This window comes from Penaeus japonicus, unplaced genomic scaffold (assembly GCF_977035675.1).
Source record: "Penaeus japonicus unplaced genomic scaffold, GWHDUDI00000001_assembly GWHDUDI00001786, whole genome shotgun sequence".
Taxonomy (NCBI): domain Eukaryota; kingdom Metazoa; phylum Arthropoda; class Malacostraca; order Decapoda; family Penaeidae; genus Penaeus; species Penaeus japonicus.
The window spans coordinates 7,501-22,500 of record NW_028236188.1 but is presented as its reverse complement, the minus strand read 5'-3'; the positions used below and the strand labels follow the sequence as shown (position 1 = coordinate 22,500).

The 15,000-nt window shown below is 34.1% G+C and overlaps 1 protein-coding gene across 4 annotated transcripts in view; it reads left to right on the top strand.

Annotated features, from left to right (window-relative positions):
• The first annotated feature begins 10,700 nt into the window (after positions 1–10,700).
• LOC122252104 (uncharacterized) overlaps positions 10,701–15,000 on the top strand; it is a 5,997-nt gene continuing 1,697 nt past the window's right edge. The window contains exons 1-8 of one of the 4 annotated variants that reach the window (XM_086535651.1): positions 10,701–11,101; positions 11,299–11,373; positions 12,067–12,192; positions 12,611–12,727; positions 12,907–13,023; positions 13,178–13,237; positions 14,055–14,138; positions 14,342–14,479. In XM_086535651.1, the coding sequence (XP_086391777.1) occupies positions 10,835–11,101; positions 11,299–11,373; positions 12,067–12,192; positions 12,611–12,727; positions 12,907–13,023; positions 13,178–13,237; positions 14,055–14,138; positions 14,342–14,479 (984 nt within the window). In that variant the 5' untranslated portion in view covers positions 10,701–10,834. Of the gene's footprint in view, positions 11,102–11,298; positions 11,374–12,066; positions 12,193–12,610; positions 12,728–12,897; positions 13,024–13,177; positions 13,238–14,054; positions 14,139–14,341; positions 14,480–15,000 lie in introns of all 4 variants that reach the window. The other 3 variants (XM_086535649.1, XM_086535650.1, XM_086535652.1) reach the window with 3 other exon arrangements.

Here is a 15,000-nt window from a genome sequence, read left to right as displayed (position 1 = left end):
TTCATTCTCACTGACATTCACCTTCTCATTGTTATTCTCACTCACATTCACCTTCTCATTATCATTCTAACTCATTCAGATTCTCATTGCCATTCTCACTCATTCACCTTCTCATTGTCATTCTCACTCACATTCACCTTATCATGATCATTCTCACTCACATTCACCTTCTCATTATCATTCTAACTCATTCAGATTCTCATTGTTATTCTAACTCATTCAGATTCTCATTGTCATTCTCACTCATTCACCTTCTCATTGTCATTCTCACTCACATTCACCTTATCATGATCATTCTCACTCACATTCACCTTCTCATTATCATTCTAACTCATTCAGATTCTCATTGCCATTCTCACTCATTCACCTTCTTATTGTCATTCTAACGTATTCGTCTTCTCATTGTCATTCTCTCTTACATTCACCCTCTCATTGTCATCCTCACTCACATTCACCTTCTCATTGCCATTCTCACTCACATTCACCTTCTCATTGTCGTTCTCACTCACATTCATCTTCCCATTGTCATTCTCATTCATTCACCTTCTCATTGTCATTCTCACTCACATTCACCTTCTCATTGTCATTTTCACTCATTCACCTTCTCATTGTCATTCTCACTCATTCACCTTCTCATTGTCATTGTAACTCATTCACCTTCTCATTATCATTCTCACTCATTCACCTTCTCATTGTCATTCTTACTCATTCACCTTCTCATAGTCTTTCTCACTCATTCACCTTCTCATCGTCATTCTCACTCACATTCACCTTATCATTGTCATTCTCACTCACATTCACCTTCTCATTGTTATTCTCACTCATTCACCTTCTCTATCATTCTTACTCACATTAACCTTCTCATTGTCATTCTCACTCATTCAGCTTCTAATTGTCATTCTCTCTCTCACTCACATTCACCTTTTCATTGTCATTCTCACTCACTCACATTCTCATTGCCATTCTCACTCACATTCAACTTCTCATTGTCATTCTTACTCTCACTCACATTCACCTTTTCCTTGTCATTCTCACTCACTCACATTCTCATTGCCATTCTCACTCACATTCAACTTCTCATTGTTAGTCTCACTCACATTCACCTTTTCATTGTCCTTCTTACTCTCATTCACCTTCTCATTATTATTTTAACTCACATTTACATTCTGATTGTCATTCTCACTCACATTCCCCTTCTCATTGTCATTCTCACTCACATTCCCCTTCTCATTGTCATTCTCACTCACATTCACCTTCTCATTGTCATTCTCACTCACATTCACCATCTCATTGTCATTCTCACTCACATTCACCTTCTCACTGTCATTCTCACTCACATTCACCTTCTCATTGTCCTTCGCATTTACATTCACCTTCTCATTGTCATTCTCACTCACATTTACATTCTCACTGTCATTATCACTCACATTCACCTTATTTTCATTCTCACTCACATTCACCTCACTGTCATTCTCACTCACATTCACCTTTGAATTGTCATTCACACTCACTTTTACATTCTCATTTTCATTCTCACTCACATTCACCTTCTCATTATCATTCTCACTTACATTCACCTTCTCATTGTCATTCTCACTCACATTCACCTTCTCACTGTCATTCACCTTCTCATTGTCATTCTCACTCACATTCACCTTTTAATTATCATTCTCATCCACATTCACCTTCTCATTGTCATTCCTACTCACATTCACCTTCTCACTGTCATTCTCACTCACATTCACCTTCTCATTGTCATTCTCACCCACATTCACCTTCTCACTGTTATTCTCACTTACATTCACCTTCTCATTGTCATTCTCACTCACATTCACCTTTTCATTATCATTCTCATCCACATTCACCTTCTCATTGTCATTCATACTCACATTCACCTTCTCACTGTCATTCTCACTCACATTCACCTTCTCATTGTCATTCTCACTCACATTCACCTTCTCATTGTCATACTCACTCACATTCACCTTCTCACTGTCATTCTCACTCACATCCACCTTCTCATTGTCATTCTCACTCACATTCACCTTCTCATTATCATTCTCATCCACATTCACCTTCTGATTGTCATTCTCACTCACATTCACCTTTTCATTATCATTCTCATCCACATTCACCTTCTCATTGTCATTCTCACTCACATTCACCTTCTCATTGTCATTCTCACTCACATTCACTTCCTCATTGTCATTCTCACTAACATTCACCTCCTCATTGTCATTCTCACTCACAATCACCTTCGCATTGTCATCCTCACTTCCCTTCTCACGCTCATTACTCACAAACAGACGTCTAACACAAGCATCTTCCTCCCTCAGGTTGGACTCCCTTACACTGTGCTTCAGAGAACGGCCATCATGCTGTTGCAGAGACGCTCCTCGAGAAGGGCGGAGAAGTGAACGCCAAGGATAAGGATGGTAAGGCGATTGGAAAGCGAGTGACTTCTTAAAGGCACCAGAAGAATTTTGCTTTTGTTTCTTTTTTCTTATTTGTCTGTATGGAATTTTATGACAATTATTGTTATAATTTGATTAGGGAATGTTTTTCATCTTTTATCATTAATTTTATTGATATTTATTTCTTTATTCTATGAATTTTTCAATGAAATATTTTCATAGATTATTTTATAAAATAGAAATTAATAGATTTTTCTTTATTTCTTTATACTATAAATGTTATAATGATTAGTTATAATAATTATGATAATAATGAGTATGATCATCTTAATTATTACTGACATTGTCATTATTATTTTCCTGATTATTTATAAGAAATATGATCATCCTGATCATCAATCATAATCATCATCAATGGTGCTATTCATATTATCATTATTATTTCATTACTATAACTATCATTGTTACTCCCATTTCTACTAGATTATCAATTGTTATCATCCTTCTTCTTCTCATTATTGTTATTTTGATGGTGATCCTGTTCTTGTTCTCCTACATGCTTTTGTTGGTGGTGTTGTTGCGAGATCTTTGTCAGTGATGGCAAAGACAATGATGATAATGGAGAAAGTAATGGCAACAAAAGCAACAACAATAATGATGATAATGAAAAGTTTCATAATGTTAATGAAGGTAATGATAACAATATTAATGATAAAGTAATCATCACTGATAATGTTGATGATAACACTTTCATGATGATAATAGAACTAATGATAATAGTAATGATATAATAATGATAATAATAGTGATGGTGATTGAAAGGTGAATAATGATAGTGATAATAGTAATAGTAGTAAAAATAATTTATGATACTGATGATAAATAAAATTATTACAAATATTTTAGATATTTGTTACGAATGATTATTAATATATGAATTATAACTGCTATAGATAATAATAGTAATAATTATGTATTTTCTCATCAATTGTCATTATTGTTGTTATTATTTTTAAAAACTATTTTCATTATCAATATTATTGTTATTACCACCAATATTAATTTCATTTCTACTACTATTATCACTATTACTATCATCATCAATAAAGTTATCATTTTTATTACCTTCATTATTATCAATAGTTATTGTTATAATTACCATCATTATTTTTATCATCAAAATTATTTATACTATTTTTATTATTGTCTTATTATTATTACTATCATTATTATTGTTTTTATTTTTTATTATTTTTATTACAATTACTATTATTATAGCTATCTTTAATATTTGTATTTTCATAATAGTCTTCACAGATAAAATGACAGTTTAACAATTGCAATGATTATTATAGTAATAACACAAAGGAAATTCATACTATTGATAAATAATTTTCGAACATTCATTTCTGTTATAATTTACCTTCTCATTATAATACACATTTTTTTTCCTTCTCATTTCTATGCCTTTTCATAATTATTATTTTCATTATTATTTTTTTTTTATCTTTTCCATTAATATTAAAATTCATAATATTAATACTATTTCTTGTTCTTATCCTTATCAACCTAATCATCTTTATTAATCACATTCTCACTCACATTCACATTATAATTTTCATTCTCACTCACATTCACCTTCTCATTGTCATTCTCACTCACATTCACCTTATCATATTCATTCTCACTGACATTCACCTTCTCATTGTTATTCTCACTCACATTCACCTTCTCATTATCATTCTAACTCATTCAGATTCTCATTGCCATTCTAACTCATTCAGATTCTCATTGTCATTCTCACTCATTCACCTTCTCATTGTCATTCTAACTCATTCAGATTCTCATTGTCATTCTCACTCATTCACCTTCTCATTGTCATTCTCACTCACTTTCACCTTATCATTTTCATTCTCACTGACATTCACCTTCTCATTGTTATTTTAACTCATTCAGATTCTCATTGTCATTCTCACTCATTCACCTTCTCATTGTCATTCTCACTCACATTCACCTTCTCATTATCATTCTAACTCATTCAGATTCTCATTGCCATTCTCACTCATTCACCTTCTTATTGTCATTCTAACTTATTCGCCTTCTCATTGTCATTCTCTCTTACATTCACCCTCTCATTGTCATCCTCACTCACATTCACCTTCTCATTGCCATTCTCACTCACATTCACCTTCTCATTGTCGTTCTCACTCACATTCATCTTCCCATTGTCATTCTCATTCATTCACCTTCTCATTGTCATTCTCACTCACATTCACCTTCTCATTGTCATTTTCACTCATTCACCTTCTCATTGTCATTCTCACTCATTCACCTTCTCATTGTCATTGTAACTCATTCACCTTCTCATTATCATTCTCACTCATTCACCTTCTCATTGTCATTCTTACTCATTCACCTTCTCATAGTCTTTCTCACTCATTCACCTTCTCATCGTCATTCTCACTCACATTCACCTTATCATTGTCATTCTCACTCACATTCACCTTCTCATTGTTATTCTCACTCATTCACCTTCTCTATCATTCTTACTCACATTCACCTTCTCATTGTCATTCTCACTCATTCACCTTCTAATTGTCATTCTCTCTCACTCACATTCACCTTTTCATTGTCATTCTCACTCACTCACATTCTCATTGCCATTCTCACTCACATTCAACTTCTCATTGTCATTCTTACTCTCACTCACATTCACCTTTTCCTTGTCATTCTCACTCACTCACATTCTCATTGCCATTCTCACTCACATTCAACTTCTCATTGTTAGTCTCACTCACATTCACCTTTTCATTGTCCTTCTTACTCTCATTCACCTTCTCATTATTATTTTAACTCACATTTACATTCTGATTGTCATTCTCACTCACATTCCCCTTCTCATTGTCATTCTCACTCACATTCCCCTTCTCATTGTCATTCTCACTCACATTCACCTTCTCATTGTCATTCTCACTCACATTCACCATCTCATTGTCATTCTCACTCACATTCACCTTCTCACTGTCATTCTCACTCACATTCACCTTCTCATTGTCATTCTCACTCACATTCACCTTCTCACTGTCATTCGCATTTACATTCACCTTCTCATTGTCATTCTCACTCACATTTACATTCTCACTGTCATTCTCACTCACATTCACCTTATTTTCATTCTCACTCACATTCACCTCACTGTCATTCTCACTCACATTCACCTTTGAATTGTCATTCACACTCACTTTTACATTCTCATTTTCATTCTAACTCACATTCACCTTCTCATTATCATTCTCACTTACATTCACCTTCTCATTGTCATTCTCACTCACATTCACCTTCTCACTGTCATTCACCTTCTCATTGTCATTCTCACTCACATTCACCTTTTAATTATCATTCTCATCCACATTCACCTTCTCATTGTCATTCCTACTCACATTCACCTTCTCACTGTCATTCTCACTCACATTCACCTTCTCATTGTCATTCTCACCAACATTCACCTTCTCACTGTTATTCTCACTTACATTCACCTTCTCATTGTCATTCTCACTCACATTCACCTTTTCATTATCATTCTCATCCACATTCACCTTCTCATTGTCATTCATACTCACATTCACCTTCTCACTGTCATTCTCACTCACATTCACCTTCTCATTGTCATTCTCACTCACATTCACCTTCTCATTGTCATACTCACTCACATTCACCTTCTCACTGTCATTCTCACTCACATCCACCTTCTCATTGTCATTCTCACTCACATTCACCTTCTCATTATCATTCTCATCCACATTCACCTTCTGATTGTCATTCTCACTCACATTCACCTTTTCATTATCATTCTCATCCACATTCACCTTCTCATTGTCATTCTCACTCACATTCACCTTCTCATTGTCATTCTCACTCACATTCACTTCCTCATTGTCATTCTCACTAACATTCACCTCCTCATTGTCATTCTCACTCACATTCACCTTTTCATTATCATTCTCATCCACATTCACCTTCTCATTGTCATTCTCACTCACATTCACCTTCTCATTGTCATTCTCACTCACATTCACTTCCTCATTGTCATTCTCACTAACATTCACCTCCTCATTGTCATTCTCACTCACAATCACCTTCGCATTGTCATCCTCACTTCCCTTCTCACGCTCATTACTCACAAACACACGTCTAACACAAGCATCTTCCTCCCTCAGGTTGGACTCCCTTACACCTTGCTTCCGTGAACGGCCACAATGCTGTTGCTGAGACGCTCCTCGAGAAGGGCGGAGAAGTGAACGCCAAGGATGATGAAGGTAAGGCGATTGGAAAGCGAGTGACTTCTTAAAGGCACCAGAAGAATTTTGCTTTTGTTTCTTTTCTCTTCTTTGTCTTTATGGAATTTTATAACAATTATTGTTCATATCTAATAAGGATACCTCTATCATCAGGATTTTTTTAAATTTCTTCATCATAATTCATTATTCTTATTCTATTTATCCATTCCTTATGTTTTAGTTGTTTATTTGAGTTATTTTGTAAGTGTTAACATATTCATTATAAATTTTTCATATGTATTGCAATGACTTATGATTAATTTATTATCATAAAAATATTCATTATTATTCTACATTTATATCGTCATTTATCATTTAACATTATTACAACTACATTTTGTATTATTATGATATTTCAAGAATTTTCTTTTTGTAATTGTTAATTTTTCATCATTCATCTTTTTTGCTTCCTCTTTTTACTCTTTTCATTATTGATATCATTTTCATATATACTTCAATTTTTCTTATTTATGATTTTATACATATCATTGCTATTATTATTATTATTATTGTTATAGTTAGAATTATCACTATTTTAATTATTCATATTACTGCTATTTCTATTGAAATTATTATCATAGGTTATCCTTCCTCTTGTCATCATTGATAATTTTGCTGATGATCCTGTTGTTCTTGTTCTCCTACATGCTTTTGTTGTAGTTGTGATGTCTTTATCACTCATAGTACCAGTTGTCGGTAAAATCATGATGGTAATGACAATGAAGGGGGAGGATAACACGATGGCTTCCTTGTTCTTCCTTCTTGCAAACACCCAAGTCTGCTCACAGCTTGCTTGCAACAAACATGGCTATGCAGGTGCTGTTAAGAGGAATGCACTACTTAGCATTCGTTTTACAAAATACCTCTTCTCGCAAGTTAAGTTAGGTTTGCTAAGTACAAAGGTAACATATCCAAATGAAATATCAATAATATAGGTTCATACGAAAAAAGATATTACCTATTTAGTTTGATTATTATAATGATAATGATAATACTAATAAAAATAACCATAATAATGATGAAAATGATAAGAATAAGAATAACATTGATTATGATTATATAAAAACATTAAAGATAACGATAACAATCATTATTATTATTATCAATATTAATATCAAACTAGTTAGAAAGACCATTATTATTTTTAAATAATTCTTATGACTGATATCATAATTTTTTTCATTATAAATATTATGTTAATGGTAATAGTAACTCCAACAACAATGATAGAACTATAATGAGATCCTTATTTTCATTATGGTTATTATTTTCCTTCATATCATTGCCATCAGAATATGCATTAAAATTATAAAGACCATAATCATTCTTAGAATCATGATGATTCTCATTCATGAATACTTTCCCATTTTCATTTCCACTCTCATTTTCTTCATCATTTTCCATCCCTTTCATTTCATTCTCTAGTCATTTCGTGCTTATTCATAAGCTTTTCTGTTAGTTTGTATTTATCAAAAATATTTTCATTAGAAATCATTAGCATCATTATGATAATTACGATATAACAATTGTTGTTTGCCATTCAAATTATTGACATTTTCATTCCCAACCTCAGTTCCCTTCTCATTTTGATTCTCATTAACATCATCACGACAATTTTCATTTTCATTTTTATCCTCGCAAGTCTCAGAGCCATTCCAGTCATAACTCTCCTTCTGCAACTCTTTGTCACTCTATACTTTCTGTATAATTCTCCTTCTACTCTTTGTCACTCTATACTTTCTGTATAATTCTCCTTCTCCTACTCTTTGTCACTCTATATTTTCTGTATAATTCTCCTTCTCCTACTCTTTGTCACTCTATACTTTCTGTATAATTCTCCTTCTACTCTTTGTCACTCTATACTTTCTGTATAATTCTCCTTCTCCTACTCTTTGTCACTCTATACATTCTGTATAATTCTCCTTCTACTCTTTGTCACTCTATACTTTATGTATAATTCTCCTTCTCCTACTCTTAGTCACTCTATACTTTCTGTATAATTATCCTTCTCCAACTCTTTGTTACTATGTTTTCTGTATAATTCTCCTTCTACTCTTTGTCACTCCATACTTTCTGTATAATTCTCCTTCTCCTACTCTTTGTCACTCTATACTTTCTGTATAATTCTCCTTCTACTCTTTGTCACTCTATACTTTCTGTATAATACTCCATCTCCTATTCTTTGTCACTTCATACTTTCTGTATAATTCTCCTTCTACTCTTTGTCACTTCATACTTTCTATATAATTCTCCTTCTACTCTTTCTCACTCTATACTTTCTGTATAATTCTCCTTCTCCTACTCTTTGTCACTCTATACTTTCTGTATAATTCTCCTTCTACTCTCTGTCACTCTATACTTTCTGTATAATTCTCCTTCTACTCTCTGTCACTCTATACTTTCTGTATAATTCTCCTTCTACTCTTTGTCACTCTATACTTTCTGTATAATTCTCCTTCGCCTACTCTTTGTCACTATACTTTCTGTATAATTCTCCTTCTCCTACTCTTTGTCACTCTATACTCTCTGTATAATTCTCCTTCTCCTACTCTTTGTCACTCTATATTTTCTGTATAATTCTCCTTCTCCTACTCTTTGTCACTCTATACTTTCTGTATAATTCTCCTTCTCCTACTCTCTGTCACTCTATATTTTCTGTATAATTCTCCATCTCCTACTCTTTGTCACTCCATACTTTCTGTATAATTCTCCTTCTACTCTTTGTCACTCTATACTTTCTGTATAATTCTCCTTCTCCTACTCTTTGTCACTCTATACTTTCTGTATAATTCTCATTCTACTCTTTGTCACTCTATACTTTATGTATAATTCTCCTTCTCCTACTCTTTGTCACTCTATACTTTCTGTATAATTATCCTTCTCCTACTCTTTGTTACTATGTTTTCTGTATAATTCTCCTTCTACTCTTTGTCACTCCATACTTTCTGTATAATTCTCCTTCTCCTACTCTTTGTCACTCTATACTTTCTGTATAATTCTCCTTCTACTCTTTGTCACTCTATACTTTCTGTATAATACTCCATCTCCTATTCTTTGTCACTCCATACTTTCTGTATAATTCTCCTTCTACTCTTTGTCACTTCATACTTTCTGTATAATTCTCCTTCTACTCTTTCTCACTCTATACTTTCTGTAAAATTCTCCTTCTCCTACTCTTTGTCACTCTATACTTTCTGTATAATTCTCCTTCTACTCTCTGTCACTCTATACTTTCTGTATAATTCTCCTTCTACTCTTTGTCACTCTATACTTTCTGTATAATTCTCCTTCTCCTACTCTTTGTCACTATACTTTCTGTATAATTCTGTATAATTTATATATATATATATATATATATATATATATATATATATATATATAATATATATATATAAATATATATATATGTATATATGAATATAAATACATATATATATATATATATATGAATATATATACATATATATATATATATATAAATATAAATACATATATATATATATATATATATATATATATATATATATATATATATATATATATATATATATATACTTATTATATATACATACATATATATATATATATATATATATATATATATATATATATATATATATATATTTATGTATATATATATATATATATATATATATATATATATATATAATATATATATATATATATATATATTATATATATATATATATATATATATATATATATATATATATATATTATATTATATATATATATATATATATATTATATATATATATATATATATATAATATATATATATATATATATATATATATATATATATATGTATATATATTGTCGTCATCAATATTGTCATATTTCATCATCATATATCTTGATTTATAGAATATATTCTTAAATATATATCAAATCTTTATTATTATATGTATAACTTATATATCATTACATTCACATTTCACTTATTTCTGAACAAATTTGAATAAAAATGAAAATAAGAAAATTAAACAAGTGTTTCATTGAATAGTAACATTTAAATATTGACAAGTTCTACAGTCAAGTTTACCTTCAGGACAGACAGCAATGCACTTGGCAGCTTGTTATGGACACACGGCAGTGCTGGAAGTCCTTCAGGAGGGCGGGGCCAATGTGGACGCTGCAGATGATTATGGCAACACGCCCCTTCACAAAGCAGCTTCAGAAGGGCATCTCCTCGCTATATTCATGTTGACGAAATTTGGGGCTTCCACGTACAAGAAGAATAAGAGTGGAAGGACTCCGCAGGACTTGATGCCGAGATCTTCCTCCACAGAGAGCCGTGGCATGGAACTTTTCCAAAGCGTGTCCATGGTAATAGATTGTATTGGTCAGACTCTGCTCCTTCCTCTGTCACCATTGGTTTTCAAAGTTGTGCATCATGGGCAGTGCCATGGTCGCTGAGTGGCACTGTAACTAAATCACCAAAGGATTCTAAATTTTGATTCTTGTTTATATAATCGGACCTAAGATGCTAATGCATTTATCTGTTGAATATTGCTTACTTTCAGACAAACGTGATGCAAGGGTGGGTTGCAACCGAGAAGGAAAGGATCAGATTGCAAAGAGAAATCCAAGTGCTGAAGGTGAGTTTTCATAGAGAAAAGGTATCAAAAAACAGAAATCAAAAGGATAATGAAACGATGGAGAATGATCAGTGGAATGACAGAAAAAATAGCTACCATTTATAATCAAATGAAAACCTTTCTAAAATCCATAACTAGGGGAGTAAATAGAATGAAATGCAAAGCAAAATGTGAGGGTTTTGGTGACGGCTAATCTTTTATAAGTATTTGATCCACTTGATTCTCTTACAACTCCAATCTCCTTATCTCGTGGTTATCAGCTTTCCCTCCATCCATCAACAATGTCAGGAAGGAAATGACTTATTATCAAGTTAGAGGCAATAATGATATGCTTGCCACTTCCTTCTCTAGAAATAACATGAGCAGAAAGAACGAGAGATTAGTTAGATGATGAACAAATAAATAAATAGATAGAGAGAGAGACAGAGAGAGAAAGAGAAAGTTAATTTCATTTGACTTTTTGAGCACCTATTCCTACCTTATACAGAAGCAGCATGAGCAGGAAGAGCAAGAAATTAGTTAGATAATGAACAAGTAGACAGAGAGAGAGTTCAGTTCAGTTCAGAGAGATTTGCGAAGACGTCGCTTCGCCCGGGTTATACGCAAGAGAGAGAGAGAGAGGTAATGTTAGAGAGAAAGTTAATTTTGTTTGTCTTTTTGAACACTTATGATACTTTTTCCTTACTCATCCAGAAGCAGCACGAGCAGAGAGAGCGAGAGATCAGTGTGAAAAGTAGCGAGACAGTGAATCTACAGAAGGAGACCAGAGACCTGAAGGAAGAGTTGAGGAAGAAGGAAGAGGAGATTGTATTACTCAAGGTATGCACAGGAGAGAGCGAGGAAGAGGGACGAAATGACAGAGAGAAAGGAGGAGAGGAAAGAGACAGATATAGATCAATGGTTAAGAAAGAGGAGAGTTAATGTGAGATAGCGTTGTGTTATTAGTAGCTTTTTGTCTGGAGAACCTGGAGCTTCCTGAATAAGTCCTTGTAGGTGTGAACCTCAACTATTCCAAACGAAGAGAGAAAAGGTTGCAGTAGTTGTGTAAATGAAAATACAACATGAGCAATTTTCTTTGCTTCCAAAAGGCATTAGCTCCTTTTTAAAAGTGATTTTATTTGTCGAAATTATATTACTGGTTGGTCGTGCGATTCCACTTGCTTTGCCTTTGATGCCTTGCTCTTCTCCTCAAGCCTTTAGGACAGAGACATCCCTACAGTGTTGTCTTCTCTTACAGGAGGAGCAAGGACATGAGAGGAGTAGGATGGAGACTGAGGTGACTAATCTGCAGACGGAAAACAGCGAACTGAAGGATATCCTATGTCTCAGAGAAAGGGAGATCAGAGAGCTAAAGGTAAGAGCAAGAGGTTTCGAAATACACTAGCCCCTTTTTAAAACCGATTTTATTTGTTGAAGCGAGATGACTGCTTGATCGTGCAATTCCATTTGATTTGCCTGTGATGCTAGGTTTTTCTCCCTAATCCCTTTAGGACAGAGACATCCCTACAGTGTTGTCTTCTACAGGATATGCAGGAGGAGCAAGGACGGGAGAGGAGTAGGACGGAGACTGAGGTGACTAATCTGCAGACGGAAAACAGCGAACTGAAGGATATCCTATGTCTCAGAGAAAGGGAGATCAGAGAGCTAAAGGTAAGAGTAAGAAGAAAGAAAAGAGAGGAGAGAGAAAGAGACTAAAATAAGGAGAGAAACAATGAAGAAGTATTGTATTCACACGTGTATTTCTGCATGGTTCAGTATACACTCCCGTCCCGTTAAGAAGGCGTGACAGTCCTTTACTTTACAGGAGCAACACACAGCGGACGTTGGGAACGCGACGAACAGGTCGGAGGGCGAGGATGCGAAAGTGAGGAAGATATTAATTCTTGTGACTTATGATGCATTGCACTGAGGGTGATAATAATTCTGAGAATTAACTCCAATGATGATATTAGTGCTCGTAACATAAATGCAGTTGCACTGAGAATGATGTTAATGAGAGAAAGGAAGGTTGAGTGAAAGATAGATTGAGAGAAAGGAAGGTTAGGAGAAAGATGGGTAAACAGAAAGGAAGGCTAGGTGAAAAATAGCTTGAGAGAAAGGAAATTTGGGAGACAGATTAAAAGATATTAATATCGGTTGAGAAAAAGATAGAAAGATAGGTTGGGAGAAAAATAGGTTGAAAGATTGATACAGAGTGAGAGAGAGACAGAGCAAAGGAGGGATAGGTCGAGGGAGTGGGAGAAATACATTTTCGCACAGAATAGAAAATGTAATTTATATCCATCAGATTTAGATAAGATTAAGATAGATATAGATATAGATAAATAGCTGGGGGGGAGAGATAGAGAGGGAGAGAAAGAGAGAGAAAGAAAGAGAGAGAGAGAAAGAAAGAGAGAGAAAGAAAGAGAGAGAAAGAAAGAGAGAGAGAGGGAGGGAGGGAGGGAGGGGGAGATACGGAGAGGTAGGGAGAGAGATAGATAGATAGATGGAGAGATAGAGAGATAGATGGACACACACACACACACACACACACACACACACACACACACACACACAGATGGAGAAACAGAGAGAGAAAGTGAGATACAGAGACAGAGAGTGAGAGTGAAGGGGAGGACGAGTGGGCATAGGAGAGACAGGAGGAGATTGCACGTCATCTCCCGGGCCCCTTTCGCACACAGGATCGTCTGGAAGAAGGAGCCAGGAAGATTCGGGAGCTGAGGGCGGAGGTGAGGGAGATGGAGGAGCAGCTGACGCAAGCCGAGGTAACCTTTCCTTTGGAGGTCAAGCGGAAGTACAAATACACAGGGATTGAAGTCACTCCTGGCCAAAGGGAGAGGCAAGATGTAGATGCAACATCAACAACAATGAAAAGAGATTGATAGATTTGCATTCATTGGAATCAGTTGCACAGTACATTAGGCTACACATGTGTGAATGAAGTATATCTCGAATCTTATATTTGCAGGTTTTGCAGGAGCAACACCTGGAAGAGGTGAGAAACCTGAGAAGAATACAACGCATGAGAGAGGAAGAGGCAGCCGAAGAAAAAAGGGAATTGAGTCAAATGTTAAGAAATCGGGAAGAGAAGATTGAGTCCCTGAAGGTAGGCAAAAGAGGATGCACACAAACATAAAAGCACATGCATATTTGTGTATACACTTAAAGAAACATACCTACACACAAAAAAAGAAAGAAAATAAAGAAAAGAAAATACAAACACAAAAATACAAACACAAATACACAGAAATGCATATTCACACGCAAGAGCATATTTACACGAACACACATCACTCACACACACTCACAAACACATACACACATTCACAAACACACACACATACACACTCACAAACACACATACAAACAGAAACGCAAACACATACACAAAACACACACACACACACAAACACACACACAAAAACACACAAACACACTCACTCACACTCCCATACTCTCTCTCCATTCACACACTCACGTGAATATGTGTGTGTGTGTTTGTGTGTTTATATATTCATACATATGTATATATGCATATATATATATATATATATATATATATATATATATATATATATATATATATATATATATATACATATATATATGTGTGTGTGTGTATATATA